Below are 20,159 nucleotides of genomic sequence, written 5' to 3'. Positions count from 1 at the left end.
CACATTCGATTAGAAGACCCTTCTGTTTTGCATCAGAAATTGCACAGATGGAGTTGCTCAAACGACAGTCAGCCAATTGGGTCTGTCCTGCCTAGAAGTGTGGGCACTGTACACTTCACACCCTTGCTGTTTCTGACTTCTCCAGAATCTTGGTTAAAGGCCCATCGAGTCCTGATGTTATTCCTGGCAAGTCATATATGACAATCTCAGCCCTTTATTTGGGTCGTTAGAAAACATGCTGTGAACCAGCACTTCGGGTGGGATAGGTGGGCCTCCCAATATCTGTGTGGAGAGTATCGAGGCAGCAGAAATGTTATTACAATCAATCAGAATTGTATTCAAGTTTTAGAATGTTATTTTAGCAACCAGTATATAAGAAAATAAGGTAAAGATTACTGCCATTTCTGCATCGTAGGACCAAAATCACTGTGCTATAGATATGTTGTTCATCCAACATATCATAGGGCATGTGGAATATTTTTCTCCATAGAATGAATAACTGCACCCTGTAGCAGTCTATTAAGAGTAGAACGTTTTCTGAAAAATTATCAGGTACATCCTGATAACATTTTAATACTACATTTCAATATCTTAGAAGGAAATGTAAGAAAAATTTGGAAAAATGTAACTTAATAGACTTCTAATGTAAAAAGAATAAATAGAGTTTTGTGCCTTTCAGAACTCCAGAAGGTCTTTCTACCCATGATGCTTGTATTAACACTTGGCCTCATCCACTCAGATCCTTATCGCAAGGGCCATAAAAAAAAGAACTGTGAGCACATGTGAGGTGTTAAAACCTCAGGTCTTTAAGAAAATACTTGTATTTTAGATAGATTTCCTACTCATCTGGCTGTTGCTGTGGCAATGTTTTCCTCTCATTACACCATCTCTGTCTGAAAAGTGCTCTTCCTGTGGCCAAAAGATGTCCAAACGCACTCTTAAGGACAGGGAGCGCATCCCACTTCACAGAATAATTAAAAACATGAAAGCAGAAGAAGAGGGGAAAAAGAGAAGGGGAACGGAAGACACAATCTCTCAAAAGAGTTGCCGAAAAAAATTGCACTGTGAAAAGGACCTCTTTAGAGGGAGCTCCTCAGAGAAAAGGCATTGACCTAATCACTGCTGACGTCATTGGCAGCAAGAGGTTCACTGTCGAGGGCATCAGCCCCACCATGGCTGCAAAAGGTGGGAAACCATCATCGGTGTGCTGTATCACGTCATACCACTGAAGACCTACTTCACCTATGAAACATAAGCAGTCAACATCAACAGTCCCTGCAACACCACTATGGCCAACGAAATCACCTACAATGTCAACAAAACAATGTCAAAATATATCACCTAGCATCCCAGTTGATCCAATCACTCTACCATGCACATACCATTGTTTTCACTGTCACTGGTTTGTTTTTCACATTATACGACCCACTCATTTGTTAGAACTCCAAGGCCATCTCAGTCTTAAGCGTCATCAGGAAGGAGGCAACATCTGATACATCAGCTAAAACGCAGGTGAGTATGAGGCTTCCTATGACACCAGACTTTGGTCCTTTACCTTTTATTCCCATAGCTCCAGTTTTTCCATTTGAAGACCCTCTTCAAGAAAGGCCTCAATATTTAAAATAATGTTCACAAGAATGATTTCAAAGCCCACGTCTATGTCTCCACTGAGTCTAATACCACCTAGACGTTCACCTGAAAAAAACATTCACAGAACTCTGTTAAAATCATGTCCTCCACTCAGGGACATTTACACTACACTTTCATTGTACATGTCAACGTCTCTACCCACATCTCTATCTCATGCTTTCCCAGTGGATGACATCAACACATTCCATGATGTCCTAGCAAAAGGTTGCATCAAAACTGACTGGAAACCTCTAAGCCGGCAGTATTGGTTATCTATAAGACCCTAGTCCAGTGGTTCCCAACCTTTTGACTTCTGTGGACCCCCATTTTATCAATACTGGAGCCCGGGGACCCCCACTGAATCATTATTGGAACACTGGGACCCCCAAGGAGTCATCACTGATAGCTGGGACCTAATGTTATTAAATTTTTTAAGCAGCCGCGGACCCCCTGAGGAGGCTTTGAGGACCCCCAGGGGTCCCCGGCCCACAGGTTGGGAACCACTGCCCTAGTCCACATGCAGCTGATGAGATGTGTAAAATGAAAAGTGAAACCAACACATTGCGTACATTAGGCCTAGAGGAGATGAAAAAATTGTTCAAACAACTCAAGGCCAGGGACATGTGACAATACCAAATGTGGCTTAAATTTCTTTGATGACCTTATCAGCCCTATAATCAATAACAGCAAGGGCAAAAATATCAATATTAAAAAAAGGCGGAATTGTTCAAAAACCACCACCCACAATCTTCAGCTTCTCAACCCTTCACTCCACTCCCCAATGTTTCCCACTCTAGTGGGGAGAGTGGTGTCTCTTTATCTGGAAGAGTGGTCCTCAGTCTTAAACAAGTGAGCATTGTGTTGTATCTCAAGGATGCTATCTTCACTTTGAGAAGACTCCTCCGCAACCTTCACAACATACCAAAAAGACGTCTAAAATTGTTTTGGGAGTAAACTTTCTCCCTTCTGTCAGAAAAAAGAAAAAGCAAGAAAAGCCATTGGAAATGGACCACTCAAACAAAAGGGCCAAAGAGTGTATTCAAAGTGTAATTAAAAAATAAAAAAAATAAAAAAAGGACTCACGTGCAGATTTCATACCAATCTTGTAAATACGTTCACTAAACAAATGCATCAAGAAGGAACAATTTTGCATGCTGGCATTACATCTAATTGCCCCTCATCTCCAACAATACGACTAAATGTGTCTAATACAGTGCTTCCGAACTTTTTAGAGCCATCACCCAATTTTTAGAATGCCAAACGTTTGTGACCCACCAAACTTTAATGTACTTGAGGCAGATGGGGATTTTTTTTAAAATATAATAATAGTAATTGTTTGTAAATGTCTCAACCCTTTGATAATGGACAGATCTTGATCTGCCCATAAGTGACTATACCACGCAGCCATGAAGCGCACTGCGGGGGGGGGGGGGGGGAAGAGGGAGAGAGGGAGAGAGGGAGAGAGGGAGAGAGAGAGAGAGACTGGTGTGACCTTTTATTTGTGAAATAGCTTTGTGAAGTAAATAAAACAGCATTAACAAATACAGTAAGATTTACCTGGAGTGTTGCTTGGGAATATTTTCAGGGTTTGCTTTAAAACTGTACTTAGGGGCATTGTTAAGCACTGGAGCACAAATGGGGCTAATCATTTTGAATTTTTAAATAGACCAGGACATTAATGACTCACCAAAAATCGGCTTGCGATCCACCAGTCATATTTATGTTGTCCTAAAACAAACAACTGGCTGTATTGATTTGGACACCGGAAAGTGAGATATTCTGAATATTTCCTTTAAAAACAACTGAGTGGGTGAGGCAAGCTGCCAGAACAAGTCATCATCATTGGGGAGGGACTATCTGGAGTTCTCATAGGCACAGGATTCTTTTTCACTCTGTTTTACATTAGAAGTGTATCAAGTTACATGTTTTCTCACATTATAACCTGCCTTTCAGTCTAAGTTGTTGACATTTAGTATTAAAATGTTAACAGGATTTACACACTGGTTATTTTTTAAAAAAGCCAGTCTTCATATACTGCTACAGTGACCTATCATTCATTCTATGGACAAATGGATTCCTCACAGCATGTGTTATGTTGGCTGAACAACATATCTAAGCTCCAGGTCCCATGCAGACAGTGGAAGATCATGCAAAAGTGCAGGACTATCAATAAAGATTCTTATGATGCTGGACTAGGACTACAAGTAAGTAATCTTTCCATACCACACTTCTGCAATCAGCAACAAAAAAGAGAAGTGAGTGCTATAGCCAGAGGTTCTTGTTTTTGGGTAGGACTTTGCATTTGACATTTAGGAGTCAATGACATTTAGTTTTTTTTTTTTTTTTTTGCCCACTCCTTTGATTCTTGGGAAATGTGACCCCATGTCTGTTTTTTCATTGGATGAATACTACTGTCAGTACTAAAGAGTTTGAAAACATAAGGCATATGGTCATGCCATATACATTCGGGGTTTTCAGCAGGCAGATGGTCTTTCCATGTGTCCTGTTCATCAAAAGGTGTTTGTGGTGATGTGCAGTGAGAGCAGCCAATGAAAGAGGCGTGGGCTGGATAGTATGGAATTGGATGAAGTTCATTATGGGATCAGTAGTAGGAATATCCGCAGTGAGATGCTAGGTGTTAAATACACTATCCATAAGCAGTGTTTATTTTATTGCAACTTCACAAAAATGTGTTCACAATTAATGTAAATACATTTTTCCTTTTTTATTTTATTAAGCCTTAAAGAAGCCTTTGCATTTAGCTCCGGAGGTGGTTTTGAATATTTCCAACATCCATCCACAGGACTCCAAACTCGTCCCAGGTATAGATCTCCATTTCTGAAAACTTGTTTATATAAAGATATTTTTCATAATAGCTCTTGTTTCTGAAACCGTTTGTTGTCAATTTTTCATCAATGCGTTCTGTGATTTGGGATGCACCTGGGTGTTTTCTGATATTGGATTCCCCACTGTTTTGTAGAGTGAGTAGGGATAAGTCTTGCTCAGCTCTGAATACTTCTTTCATAAGTTCATTTGTGAATGAGGATTTTTTGGTAAGAATCCCAGAATACTTTTAACATAGTACGTTTAGTATCCACCGTTCAACCTACAACCCCAATCTCTTTTATCATCCCTTAACCTCCAGCAGTCGTTAAGAACAAAAGTCGCTACTTTCGATAGCCATCATTGAATTACTTTCCCTAGGTACATCAGAAATGATGGATGCATCCTGAAGAGCGATGGTGTACTGAATGAATTGCATGGGAGTCGGTGGAAGACAGCAGAGCCGATAAACCAGTGTTATAAGCCAACAACTATTCTTCTCTAGCTTTAGATGTCTCATAGTCATATTATGCTCTGAACAAAATAGATAACATTTTTGTAAAATGGTAGAAGACTGACAACGTCTGCATCATTTGTTGTAATATTTTTCCTCACAGCCTCAGATCGGAATTTCGACCTCATTTGTTTAATAAATATTGTATGAGTGAGATTTGTCTAAAATATTTAGAAATATTCTTTTACTCTCCTATCCCATACACGTTTAGCAAAGTAACAAACATTTTTGATAACTGGTCATAGATTACATTGAGTTTACATTTAAAAAGGCTTTTTCCTCCTATCTTTGCTGTCGTCTATTGGTAGGTGTTTATTTTATTTTATTAAGGTCTTCTGCACTTTGTCCCACTTTTTTTTATCATAAATGCAAGGCCACCCTCCTCTTACAAATAACACATTCCTCTGCAGACCACAATATGCCAACCACATAATGACTGTAGAAAACAATGTGAACAGTTCATACACCACACCATGAAGCCCAAAATAAACTGCAAGACCCATTATGCCATGGGTAAAATGATCACAAGTGAGACATCATCAATCCAGTAAACCAAAAACGACAACCATAACCTGTGAGTGTTGTAGATTGTATGGAGTACTGTCTGAACACCTGTGTTTGCCTCTCTCAGCTTAGGAATACATTGACTTACACTGCCTAGACCCCTCTTTAGAGGTCTAGTTATGAGTACAGTTGGCGATGTGGGGCAATTAGTTGCTTAGGACAGAGTTTGTCTATTGACTTTCAGAATGATGACCTTTTTAGAGCTTGCCACCTAACGACTTGGGGAATGTTTTGAAACTGTCTTCACTGGTTACTGCTTTGTGACCATCAGCTATCTTCTAAAACAGAGTGTATGGCATAGTTTAATGGCAGGACTGTGAAGTTTCTAAAGCATGCCATTAAACGGCTTGTGCAAAGCTCTAAAAACTTTTAATACTGTTTAAGATTTGCAGCCCTGAATCGTTTTATATACTATGCAGTGGCCAGCTGCACTACAGTTAGACCATTGAATCTCACTAGATACTAGACCTTCAGAATAATAATTGCAGGCCGCTCAATACCCCACATCAGCGAGAGCAGCTCCAAGAAACCTGACAACATTGAGCTACAGGCACATATATAAATTTATATATCCTCCAACCCCCACAAAATGTATGAGGAATGTGGTCACATAAGCCGTCATTAGGACATCTGTCTTTGCTTTCCAAGATGTCATTTACTTTTCCTTCGGTGACTGGTGACACTTTTAAGTGACTCAGGATAATGCCGCTTCCTTGTGGTGACTGAAATGAAGCTTCCACTCTTGGTGGAAGCAGGAATCAAGTTGCTAAGCCTGCAGCACTGAACAGTTTTGTATCCTTCCACCCACTTCTCACATTTTCATATTTGAAACCAGGACGATTCCAAGTTGGGAGCCATGTCCACCTAGAATCAGTAATAGTAGCACCTGCAGCAGTGACATTCTAACAGAGTATTAGTATGAAAAGAATGGTCTATGGTACAAAAAGCAAGGCCAATCTGTACATGAACTGGCTGGTGCAACGGTAATACAGGATGATGAACCAGGAGATGGAGAAGAACACAACCCACATTATTTTCATCTACTCCAGTGTTCTCTTAGAAGACGTTCAATCCCTGTCTGTTTCAGTAGCATTGAGTTATTGAAATCCGGAAGACATATCAATACTTTCAGCTGTGGAGTGTGTCACTATAACACCTAGACAACCTTGAGGAAAAGTCCATGGGAAGATCAAATAGGCATTGTCCCACATGGACCAAATTCTCATTGGCTAAGAAACTGAAGGTTTTAACTCTCATGGAACACTACAGTCATTACATTCTCCACTCAAGCCACGGGAAATTTGGAACAAAGAGTGCTGTTGTATGTGTCGCAGATTGTCATCCAGCTGGCAAAAGGTTTTTGATGGAGTCACTAGCTAATGTCCATAAAAAGCTACATGGAACTGAAGCAAAAGCGATAGTGGTCAAAAGCAGGCTGGAGGCCAAGCCTTCTAGGATTGCAGGATGAAGGCATTCACTTTGGCAACGGAGAAAAGGATTGGAGCTCTTGACGCATTGAAGTCCAAGCACCAAGAGGCCAAAGTTACTTATGATAATTAGTGATGTACTTTATAATTGTTACCAAAGTAGGACTGGAGAATACCAGGAGGAATGTCAACATTTGCTTGCTGCACTGGGATGATTTGGTTTATTGTGATGAGTCTTGCTGACTTCAGTTGAAAGTTTTCTTCTAATGAAATGGACTGTCACACTGATACGAAACCCATCTTTGTAAAGGTTGTTTCTTTGCTCATGAGAAGTAATGCAGTAGTGGGACCTGTGAAGGTACTGTTTCATTAATTCAATATGGCTTGATTCAGCTAGGGGCAAAAAGAAGGGTAATATGATGTGAATTAAGAGTCTATTTTTCTTTACAAATGTCATCCACGCCACAGTTTTAAGAAGGTGAGTTGTACAGGATCTGAGGAAAGACTTTCTGGTATTGGGGGCTCAGGCGAGTGAATTATACCTTGCTTGCCTAAAGGTAGTTCTGGGCGGTTGCGTCTCCCTATTTATGCTAATGGAATCAATTACCCCTTTATTTAGATTCTTACCCCTTTATTTAGAGTCTCTTAAGACCAGTGAGGGAAAAGGAAGGGAGGGGTTGTTGTTAAAGTTAATCTCTGTAATTGGGCGTAACACACAATACATGTATCTATGCTATTCAGGCAAATAAAAATGGACCAAACCAAGTTACTGGATGGTAACCTACATGAAAGTGCTAATTTTTTTTAAATATCTTTACTGGCATTTTTGACAAATTTCCAGCCATCAGTCCTTAATCAGAATTTGAGTATTCAGACTGTACAGGGCAGTCCCAAGCATACATCCATTACATTTTGCAGATAATATACAGATGTATTAAAACAAGAATAACATGAAAATGCTAATAAATGATTAAAATATAGGGGGTCATTCTGACCCTGGCGGTCATTGACCGCCAGGGTCAACGACCACGAGAACACTGCCAACAGGCTGGCGGTGCTCTCAAGGGCATTCTGACCGCGGCGGTTTGGCCGCGGTCAGAAAGGGAAAACCGGCGGTCTCCCGCCGGTTTTCCGCTGCCCTCAGGAATCCTCCATGGCGGCGCAGCTTGCTGCGCCGCCATGGGGATTCCGACACCCCATACCGCCATCCTGTTCCTGGCGGTTCGCCCGCCAGGAACAGGATGGCGGTATGGGGTGTCGTGGGGCCCCTGGGGGCCCCTGCAGTGCCCATGCCAATGGCATGGGCACTGCAGGGGCCCCCGTAAGAGGGCCCCACAAAGAATTTCAGTGTCTGCTTAGCAGACACTGAAATTCGCGACGGGTGCAACTGCACCCGTCGCACCTTCCCACTCCGACAGCTCCATTCGGAGCCGGCTTCCTCGTGGGAAGGGGTTTCCCGCTGGGCTGGCGGGCGGCCTTCTGGCGGTCGCCCGCCAGCCCAGCGGGAAAGCCAGAATGGCCTCCGCGGTCGAAAGGCCATATGGCGGTTCCCGCCAGGCGGGCGGCGACCGCCGCCCGCCGGCCTCAGAATGAGGCCCATAGTCTCTTAAGGCCAAAGGTGCATCCATGAAATTCTAATATTACTGTGGCTTAACTTTATACTTTTCACATTGATCTTGCATTTTCTTGTACTGAATTGTTGTTCCTCTGTGTCCTTAGAATCTGATACTCCTGTGCTTTGCCTTCATGGAAACATTTAGTACTGTGTAATCATTTCTATATAATCTTACAAATCCACTATTGCGCATCCTTGTGAGAAGTTCTTTAGTATTTAAATGTTCCTGTCTGATTTGCATATACCTGGTCTCTTTCTGTGGTGGCATAGTGGGCGAAAATTAATGTACTGCAATGCCTTAGCAATTACCAGTAGCTGAGATTAATTCAAGCATTTCGCCTACACTTTGTTTTTTCTAAACTTGCCTTAAGTTTATGCCTCTGGATATATATACCAGTTTGGTCAAAGTATGACAGATACAACTTTTACTGAGCAATACTTAATAAGAAGTCCAGTTTTGTATTTCTTTCCTGCTAATGCAGATTTATGGTAGATAGAATTAAGGGAGGAGTTACAGTACACACAGTTCTTCGGGCCAGCTTTCCTATCACAACATTTTTGCTTTGAGCTTTCCCTGTTTTTTGGTTTTATTCAATGAACCCCTAATCCAAGAGAACCCAAACAACAACTTTAATGTTTTTCTGGGATTGAATGGGGCTCTGCAGGGAAGGGGTACAAACTAGAAGTAGCTCACTTGACTGCTGGCTGCTGGCTGCCTCTGAGGACACTAGTGGTCCTCATGGGGCAGCACCTTCAGCACTTATTCCTGGCAGGGTGCATCACAGTGGTTCTTTGAGTGCTAACCCTAAATCGCACCACCCTCTAGGCTCAATATGGGCTCAGGGAGTGGGGTGTCAGCAGATTGTTTGACATTTCTGTGTGTCTCTTGCGACACGTTGGAGTGCTGCTTGCTCTCATTGTTTTCAAAACGTGTTCTTTATCATGCTGGTTTTCAAGAAGTGTTACTTTAGAGCATTAACTGTGAGAAGCTTGCATGAGCATTTGAAAAAATGTCTCTGCCCTCTCACCCATGGAACTGTTTTACGATTACCTCTTTGAATAAAGGCAGAAAGTCAGGGTCTATATTTTAATTTGCATTTCTCAATTCTGCTAGTGCCAGTTGGCACTATGACATATTCTAGCATTAGCAATTCCTGGCTTTTCAGACAATAACATATTGCATTGTGAAGTTTGTAGTTTTTGTTTCTACCAATTTCATCATGGGCTCAAATCCCCAGCATGCAAAGTTTTGATGGCTAAAACACCAGAATTGGCCAAAAATGATACACATGACATGTAGCCACTTGTCAGCGATGGTTTATAACTTAACAAAGTTATCTACTGCATATCAAAAACTGTGTGTTTTATAAGTAAAATGAAAAGTAATCTCTGCTCATATATTGTGTGAGCATTCACTCTTTCTTTCACATTGTGCATTGGTAATGCAAATCATATGTCTTTTGTATTTTGGAAAGTCATTCTGATCTGTGCAACATATTAAAGGTAAAATAAGTACAACAGCAACCAAACCCTGTAACATAAATGGCAGGTAAAAGACAGGTAGTAGCAGAAGTAACATTGCACAATTCTTTCACACATAAAGGACAAGTACAAGATAGTTAGCTAAAGAAGAATGTCCGGTTGAGCTTCAGGAGGAGGTGGAGGCAGAGGAGTTTCTGGAGTTCCTTGTTTAGTTCAGTTCGGCTAAGTAATACTCATTTCCTCACGGGCAGGACCATTTTGACATTACGTCACTAACTCCATCCTGGCGTGCACACTGAGCCAAGAGCGGAGAGTGATTAGCTGACTGCTGAGTCTCCCCCTGCTCCCGGGGGAGCTTCAGAACCCTGTCTTGCAGGCACCCAACCCTGTGTTCCCTGCATTCTGCCACCCAGAAGAGCAAGTTGGAGTGGCATTGAACAGCACTGCGGCCACTGGCGAGGGCGAAGATGGAGTAGACTGTCCTGTATGTGCTAGGCACTGGCAGTGAGCCCCTCTGCAAGTGGAAGCGGTGGGCATTTGGGCCGGTGCAGCTTGCTGGTGTGAGGGACTGCATGCCTGCTAAACGATCACACCCCCTTACAATTCACCGTCCGCTGATTATCATGTCAAATTATTACACCAGTGGTGCAATTTCTTCAGTCCACCACTTTCCGCTTGCTGACGCATGTTGTCTAGTCTGCCTCAAGTCTACATTAACCAGCTTAGCTGTGTTAGAGATAGCTGGGAATCTCTTTGGGCAATGTGCTAGATGGGGTAGAGTGCATACGTAGTTTGAATAGCTTCTTCCAGCTTCTGCCAGGGCACATAAATCCTCAAAAAGCCACTATTAATTTTTTTTTGTATAAAATGCAAAAAATCGCAGACTAAACATTTAACTTCAAGCAACCAAAATTACCTAAGCAACTCAAGGGAAAAAGGATCACTGTTTAGTAGACACACACGTACAGTGCTGTGCTTGTGCCCCTTGCCTCAATTGTGCAGACACTCTGTGCTTGTGCACCGTGCATCTTAGCCCACGTGGCCCGTAATAAGCCCATTTTGGTTTTTAATCAAGGAAGGCGGTAGCACCTATTGAAGCAAAATCACACTACAGAAGAAAATCAGCATCTGTCCCTCATTCCTTCATTCCTTCATATATGGTAGTGAAGCCAATGACCATAATTAAAAAAGGAAACCAACTAAGGAGCAGAGTTTGAGCTGGAGGCAGGAGACTTCCTGTGTCCCTTTGTGCTCCCTCTCAAAGTGGAAATTCTTCAACAGAATCTCTAGTATGTGACAGAAGTATATGAGATCCATAAAAAAAATTGTCTTCCCATTAAACAGGGTGCTGCAACTTTAACAGAATCCACATGGATATCAGGGATTATAAACCATCCGGCGGAGGGCTTACATCAAGTCATCAAAAAACCACCGGAAAAACTACCACTCTAGTCCATAAATATTTCTTGAAATACAAATCGGACTCAGACATTGCCCTAAGTTAGGCTATGAGGGAATAATTTGTGCTGTCCAGTACTCCTTTAAGAACACCCTCACTGATGCTGGCATTAATTTCAAAGGGAGCGAACCTGGGAGACCAGGGAATGGGAGTCTCAGGAAAACACAAAGTATCTTCATCAACTGGCCCTATTGCTCTTTCTTTGTATTCCACTCTTGTCTCTACACATGCTATACATCTGAGCAGTCACTGTACAGTTATGGAAAACTACTCTAATGTCAATCACAGCTAGCTGCTGCAAACACTCTTACATGGCAATCACATAAATTCAAGCTGCAAAGTGATCTAGTGAAATCAGTTTCCAACTCTATATCTAACATTGACTAAAAAATTGCCAATTTGGAATCTAAATTTAATATTCTAAAACAAAATTGGAATTGTCTGTGCTCCAATAGTTGACAAACTGCCTACGCTCCCACAATTCTGATCATTAATGGTGGAGAATTGAAAAGAAACCAGTCTGCATAGGTCCAACCAAGGGGTCACTGCAGGTGCACCTGAGCTGCCCTTTACCACCCACATGGAAAATGAGGGGAGGCGAACCCCACTACAGAATTTAAATATCCTGTGTCGAGTGATGCCCAAAATGGCAACCCGTGACACATCTTGCTAAAGACAACTTCTGTGAGGGCCCGAAGCCAGCAACTCCTGCTGATATGTCACAGCAACAAACTGGTGCCGATCTGCTGAAATTTAATATTCAAACTATTAAATTCTTAACAAAGAAAGGAAAAAAACTGAAGAAAAAAAAGAAAAAATACCCTAAAGGTTTTGACAAACTAAACAAAAAGGGGCTAGCAGGTAATGCCACCAACAGCATTATATCACATCTGAAAGTATTTCCCATCTTTTGCTATTCACAAATGAAGGAAGATCAGACATTAGGACCTGCCAAAAATGATGATTAAAATACTGCAGCTGGAATAAGGAACTCAGCTCTTGCCAACCAAGCACCACACACTATTCCTGTCACACCAGTCACAACCACTCCATAAGTATTCCACTTTAACGTGGTGCAAGATTTTCTAGGGGCCCGGCCGGACAAACAAGTATGGAAGAGTCTGGTCAGCTATCTCATCTATTGGGGCACAACTGTTGTGTAGTAGTAAAGCTCGAGAGCAGGATACATCCCCTAATGGACAGATCTATGCATCCATAAGAGTCCATTAATCTATCATACCCATTTAGTGATCCCCTCCCCCAGCCACCAACTAATGGCACAAATGTGGAGTGCCTATACAATAAGAGCCCAAGTGTGGTTATTAGGTTACCTCAGTCACCCAAGACACAGCTAAGAGCACCCAGGAACAAGTTACTAGAGCTCTCCACCATCAGGGACCAAGTAAGTAAGGAGACTCCACTTATTTTGTGTTCACAATACATCTCAAAGGGTAGTATAGATATCCTCAATAGAGTAAGTATTTTGCGGCTGCTATGCAATATTCTCTCCTTCAAATACCTACAATCCAAAGACATACAGAGAGTTACATTTTTATGATTGGATTATTCACCACAAATAGAAGAGACAATTGTGATCTGGAGCTCCCCGTCTCAGGTGAAGTTAGTGCTCAGTGAGCATGCAGTGTGAGAACTAGGGTATTGACTTATGAGAAGTTAAGGAAATGAAATACCCTTACATCTTTGACAGTACTGCTGATACGGAACAGACTGAGCCCTGGTTCACAAGTTTGCTAAGGAATATTCACAGTGCCTCGAAGGCCAACGCATACAAAAATGCCTCAGACAGGGTCTGCTACCGCAAAAGTGACACAGGCTAACATACTGTCTATATCAAGGGACCCTCAGGAAACAAAGAAGACTCAAGTGGGCTAGCCTCAATGCTGCAGGGCGCAACCACTCCACACATCTAGCAGTGGCATGTAAAAATCACCACAGTACTACGCCTTTCAGGATGCAAAAGTGAAGGCCTATCACAGTCAGACTTCCATCATGAGAAGTATTGAAAGTGGTAGAATTATTTAAACAAGAGATTACATTATTATGGAACATTGCTGGTCTCTGCCAGTTAATGGCTCAGCGAGAGGCATACCATTTTATCATCACTGGGGACATAATATGTTTGCAAGAAACCTGGGCGACTGACCCTGTCCCCATAGCAGGATTTAATTAATTTCTTAAGCCAGCAATAAAGTGTAAGGTGGTCATTTTGATTTTGGCAGTAAAAACCACCTACGGCTGCCAAAATACTGCCACCGGGGTTACCATCTGTCCGCCATATTATGAGCACTGTTGGACTTCCGCCACAAGAAGGGCGAAAATCCGGCAGTTTTCATGGTGGCAGACAATGATAAGGTGGCGCTGCTACCACCTGCACCGCCACGCCGGTAGAACGCCGGCAGCCATATCATGACCTGTGATAGGGCCTGGCGGTGTTCTGCTTGCGGTAGCAGTGCCCCTTCCTGTTCCCTGCTGGAAGACCTCGACCAATGTAGGTCGGGCTTACGACTGGGGGGATGGGAGTGTGGGGGGTGTTGTGTATGTGTGTCTGAGTGAATGTGTGGGGTTAGTGTCTGTATGGGAGGGGTGGGGCTTTGGCTGGAATGGGGTGGTGGTGTCAGGTGTGTGTTGGGGGTGGCGGAGCCACCTACCGGTGACAGGGAAGGAATTCTCTGTCACCTGTAGGGCCTACCACCATGGTTTTCGTGGCTAATGCCACAAAAACCATGGTTGTAGGCAGGCACATAATGCCGCCCGCGATACTGTGCCAGCCGCCTGGCTGGAGATTGATATCTCTGGCCCAGCGGCTGATACTGCCATGGCGGTATGAGTGGAGAAGTGGCGGGTTGGCTGCAGCCAACCTGCCATTCTCATGATGTGACGGTATGTACCGCCAGCCTGTTGGCGGTACTACCTCCACATTTACACTTACCGCTGGGGTCATAATGAGCCCCTTACTCTTTTGGGTGGCAGTCAGTGGACTTTCCATATGTCTCTGCTACATTGAATCTTGAAGTCAGAAGCTTTGATTCCAGCAGCCCTTCATTGCAAGCCATGACAATTGATGGCTGCAACATTGCTGGTATGCCAAGAGCTATATTATTGGTTAACACTTAAAGTTGCATAAGGGTAATAAAACAATATTGCTGTATGACTATTGATGTCCTGTGGAAGACCTTGTGTGCACAATCCACTTGCTGCAATTGTTTTCACTTTAAGTAAAAGAACAAAACCCATCTTTGAAAGCTCAGCCAGATGGTAAATTTACTGACCTTTTGCTGGCCTACGACTTAGCCCTGTTGCAGTCAAACAAAAGCCAGCCTAACAATGACAAAAAGGTACCACCTACGTTTAGAGGCACTTACACTTTGGATTACACTTTTGCACATCATGTATACATCACAGTTACAAACAATACAAAATTAAACAAATACAGGTCAGAGATCACCTTCCACAACATTTCTGCCTCTGACTAATTGCCAGAGAACATACAGAGTTAAATGTTGGAGGTGAGACTCGAGGAGACGAACACTAAGGCCCTCATTATGACTTTGGCGGTCTCTAAGCGAGACCGCCAAAGCCACAGGCGCCAGAAGACCGCCTGCCATATAATGGGTACTGCCGGATTTCTGCCACACTTTAAGCGGAAATCCGGCAGTAGCCATGCTGGTGGATGGTGGCGCACTTGTGTTGCTACCACCTGCATCGCCCAGCCAGAAGGACGCCGCCAGCTAGATTAAGACCATTAATATGGCCTGGCGGTGTCCTGCTGGTGGGGCGTTGCCGGCGGTGGCAGCGCCCCTTCCTGTTCCCTGCTGAACGACCTCCTCGCCGAACAAGGTACGTCAGGCATCCGACAGGGAAATGGGGTGGGAGAGCGAGGGTTGTTGTTTGTGTGTGTGGTGTTGCCGTATGTGTAAGAATGTGTTTGCGCATGTGTAAATGCAACTGTGAGTGTTGTCTATGCGTGGTTGTATGCGGGTGAGTGAATGTGTGTACAAATGTTGAAGTGCATGCGTGTCTGCATGTCAGTGTGTATGCATGTTTGAATGTTTGTGTGTATTCATACCTGAATGCGTGTGAGTATGTGTGAGTGAATGCATGTGAGTATTTTTGAGCAAATGTGTGTATGGATAAGTGTGAGTGGATGCGTGTATGGATGAGTGTGAGTGGATGAATGTCTGGAAGTGTAAATGAATGGGAGTATGTGTGGTGTGTGCGATGTATGCGGGCGTCATGTAAGTAGGAGGGTGGGGGGTGCTATGTATGTAGGGGCGAGGGGGTCCGGTGCTTGCTAGGGGTGTGGGGTGGAACAGGTGCTTGCTGGGGGTGGGAGAGGGGGGAGCTGTCTACCGGTGACAGGGAAGGAATTCCCTGTCACCGGTAGCCCTACCGCCATGGTTTTCGTGGTGGTGCTACCGCCCCAGAAACCATGGTGGTAGGCCAGCTCATAATGCCGCCAATGGTCTGCTGTGGACCGCCGGGTGGGAGATGTACATCTCCGGCCCGGCGGTTCATACGGCCATGGCGGTATGAGTGGAGATGTGGCGGGTTGGCAGCAGCCAACCCGCCACACTCATAAAGTGGCGGTATACACCACAGGCCCGTTGACGGTGATACAGCCACATTAGCCTTGGCGGTCAAAAGACTGCCAGGGTCTTCATGAGAGCCTAAGTGCCATTAAAATGGCTTAAATGGAGCAAGATTAGTGAGTCAGTGAAAGGTGGCTTTTACCTGGGACAAATACATGCAGGATCATGACTTAGGTCAAAGACTGACATCATCCTAGGGCTATATAACTGAAACCCTGTATCAGGCTTTATAAGGTAGACAGGAAACCTCTCGACTATACAAAGCCCCCCAAGGACTTTCTAAAACCTATGGCACCCTACGGAGATTCGAAAAAGTAGCAGGGCACGAAGGATAGCCATGAGAGAACATGGGGCAAATAGTACTTTGAAACAAAGGGTCCCTACACTAAGGAAGGCGCATCAGAATATGGATTGCTAAGACTAAATATTTGAAAAAAGAATGGGTGTAGACCATCCATCCATTCCCTCTTTGGCCCTCACAACTAGGCAAAACGTTTGCGACATATCTACAAATTAAAAAGTAAACTGGGTTTATGGGGAAATGGGGTTGCCATGAAATTATGGGTTAAACACATTGAGGCCTTATAGAATGACAAAAAAAATTAGCTTCACAAACCATTTCACAAACCCTGGCGGACAGCAGTCCTATGAAACGATTGCATCTCCTCAACGGGACAGCAGAAACAACAAACATTGAGATCATACAAAATACTGGTTGTGAACAACAAACAACTAACTAAGCTTACCAACGAAGCTGTTAGCAAAGTTTTAAAAACAATCAGAGTGAACGGGCACCAAAATTACTCTCTGGGTCAGTTTCCAAGGCCAATACTGAGCTGTGGGCTAATATCCTCAGCCCTCCTTATCACTATTGCTGCCAGTCTGCTCATATACCACATTCATGGAGAGGGATCCGTATTATACCGAATCCACAAAAAGGGACTCGCCAACGACCCATCGAACTATCGACTAATTGCCTTGCTAGATGTAGAAGCAAAAGCATACGCAAAAATATTTGCTGGAGGAGCTTGAGGAATGATCTGCAGAGGAAAATATTATTCCCGACGTCAAGACTGGTTTTAGGTCAAAGTCCTCAACCATAGACAATATGGTCACTTTATCCTTTTTGGTTCATCAGACAATGAAATCTTTTAATCATCCGCTTTTCACCTGCTTCATTGATTATTCCCCTGCATTTTATAGGAGTGGAAAGCAATGTTTTTTGGTCAAAATTAGCACAACGTGAAATTCCTTCTCCTTTATTGATGGCAAATACATCTCTCAATTCAAACATGGGCTTGACAAACGAAATAGGGTTACATCTGAAATGCAGACATAACAAGGCTTGAAACAGGGGTGCATGCTAGTACCAATTCGGTTCAGCTAATAAACAGCAGACTTGGAGCAAGTCATATCAAAAGCTAAAACAGTACCGCCAAGGACTGGGTCTTTTAGACTGCCGGTACTTTAATATATGCAGATGATCGTATCATTCTGGACCACACAAGAAACAGGCTGCAGAAACCTCTGGACCAGCTAAATTCATATAATGGTTACAATAAGCTTATGGCCAATGGTCTAAAGACCAAAGTTATGATATTCAACAATTACAAACACAAATCGACTCCGCAATGGAGACTAGGAAAAATGAAGTCCAATAATTGAACAAACTACAATTACCTGGAAGTATGGTTCTCTGATAACCCTAAGCATAGCGTGCATCTGCAGCATCTCACAAAAAAGAGCAGCTGCAGTCCTATTTGCTGTCTGCAAATTAAGCAAACAACTTTATAGTCCCTTGGCTGAGGCAGTAATTTGAGTTGTGCACACCAAACTATTGCCTACTGTTTTCTGTGGTCCTCAAACTTACACTGGGGACCTATCAACTGCACTAGTGATGGAACAGTGCTAGGCATACAGGTGGATATGTACTTTACCAAAATACACAAGACAGTCGCTGTTATGGCTGGAGTTCAGCCTTATCAGGCAAGAGTTGGAATGTAAGGCATCGCACATCAAATATTATTCACTAGTCACTACAGACCCAGGAACTTTAAAGAAGTACCTCCTTCACATTTATAAATTCGTCAATAATCACTGGGGATTATATTTAGTAGCTACAGCTAATGACTTAAAGATCAGCCTTGACTCCGACTCTGCGTTCACACCTAGTTTATCAGGTCAATGTTGAAAAAAACAAGCCATGGCCGTTTCCCGTAAAGCTTACATCGAGAAAATTTGAGATGCTCCATATGCACCTCTAGTCACCAAATCTTATGAATACGCAAAGATCCAGCCCTATCTCAAAGAGCTTCTAAATGGAAAAACTTGACATTCCATCCTGTGCCTTAGGCTAATGATCCTTCCATTCTGAGAAAATAGAGTAAACTGGGTGAAACAATCGAACATTCAAGATTGCAGATTTTGTGATTGCAGGCGAGGATCAATGCTTCATCTTTTATGCTGCTGCCCAGCATTTTAAAAAGCATGACTCACTTTGAGGCCAATGTTCTTCATTCTCAGTATTCATACCTGTAAGCAGGCCAGAGTTTACTGCCTAAGTACTAACAGGCTGACGGACTTTGCCCGGTTTAAGAAATTTACAAAAAATGTGCATGACGCCATGAACTCCCTCAATACAACTGTACAATAGAGGGTTAAATCTGTCCTTGCTGGATCTCTACAAATTGTGTCCTTTGTGCACAAAACCTACTCCTGTGCCCTTTACAGTTTGTATTTATCCATTTTATAATATTGTCTTTTTATAATACTGTGATTTTATACAGTGTTATGTACCAATTTTTATTGATTGCCACAATAGAGGTCTTACAGTACAGTTACAGTAGTTCAGTTCAAAGGTCCTGGTTGGCTACATTGCAAAGGCCAGGGTACCCTGCTTGGCTCAGTGCATAGCTTGTCAGGGCTGTGAAGACTGTAGGAACTGCACGGGTGGGGATAAAGTCGGCCCGTGCCAGCGAATGAGTGGCAATCTGTTTGTGCAGTGTACTCTGCAGGCAACTGAGGATGAAGTGGTCCCTCGTAGTTGTGCCATGAAACCAAGCATCTCCCATACACGAAAAGACATGGTCGGGGAACAGGTCCTCTATATTGACTAAGGTATGTGAGTCAAATGTAGCGAGTACCAATTTTTCAAGTTTGAGTGGCGACCACAAGTTATCATTCAAAGGAAGTACAGCATGGTGCTCCCCAGGAGGTGCACCAGACTGTGCCACGCCCAGCAAGTCGTAGCTAACGGCTGAATGTCCGTAAGGTGCAGCAGGACATCGGTCGGGAGCAGAGCTTTGAGATAAGTGGGGGAACACCAGGTCCCTTTCCGGGACTGCATAAGGCAGTCGGGAATCGGGGAGATACCAATTATAAGCATAGTGGCATTGAGCTATTAAATAATATAATTGGAAATGAGGAAGGCCAAAGCCCCCACACTCGTATGGGAGCACCAAGACTTCCCAGTGGATGCGTGGGATCCAGCCCGCCCAAATTAGTCACATCAAAGAAGTCTGAAAAGTCACAAAGAAGGAATTTGTGAGGGGAGTGGGAACATCTACGAACAAGTAGAAGAATTGCAGGAGCACAACCATTTGAATCAAAGCAATGCGTCCCACCATTGACAGGGACGCCGAATCCAGCGTACAGTCAGGACATTAAGCTTGTCCCATGCTGTATCATAATTAAGGTGTATTGCCTGCTCGCCGTCTCTATGAATATAAACTCCCAAGTATTTGACCTGGTTGTCGCACCAAGAGAGTAGGTATTGACTTGTGACAGGAGAAGTAGACACTGTGAGGGGAAATTGTTCAGATTTACCCCAGTTAATCCTGAGGCCCGAGTGCGTCCCAAAGCACAATATTTCTCGGAGCACTGAGTCTAGGTTGACTGCGGGATGGCGTAGGAACAGAAGGATATCGTCCGCACTTGGAGAGATCAGCAAGGGGCCTGTTTTGAACTGTAGCCCGCGACGAAGATGTTTGTCGGGTAAATGTCATACAGGTGGATCCAATGCAAGTAAAAAGAGCAA

The 20,159-nt window shown here is 43.4% G+C and overlaps 1 protein-coding gene across 3 annotated transcripts in view; it reads left to right on the top strand.

Annotated features, from left to right (window-relative positions):
• The window catches only part of GOLM2 (golgi membrane protein 2), a 446,718-nt gene that overhangs the window by 280,068 nt on the left and 146,491 nt on the right, over positions 1 to 20,159 (top strand). For all 3 annotated transcript variants that reach the window (XM_069222964.1, XM_069222962.1, XM_069222963.1), the window contains exon 7: positions 4,368 to 4,451. In XM_069222964.1, the coding sequence (XP_069079065.1) occupies positions 4,368 to 4,451 (84 nt within the window). The remainder of the gene's footprint in view (positions 1 to 4,367; positions 4,452 to 20,159) is intronic.

This window comes from Pleurodeles waltl, chromosome 3_1 (assembly GCF_031143425.1).
Source record: "Pleurodeles waltl isolate 20211129_DDA chromosome 3_1, aPleWal1.hap1.20221129, whole genome shotgun sequence".
Classification (NCBI taxonomy): domain Eukaryota; kingdom Metazoa; phylum Chordata; class Amphibia; order Caudata; family Salamandridae; genus Pleurodeles; species Pleurodeles waltl.
Note: the sequence above shows the minus strand (reverse complement) of the source record. Positions and strands in the feature narration are given on the sequence as shown.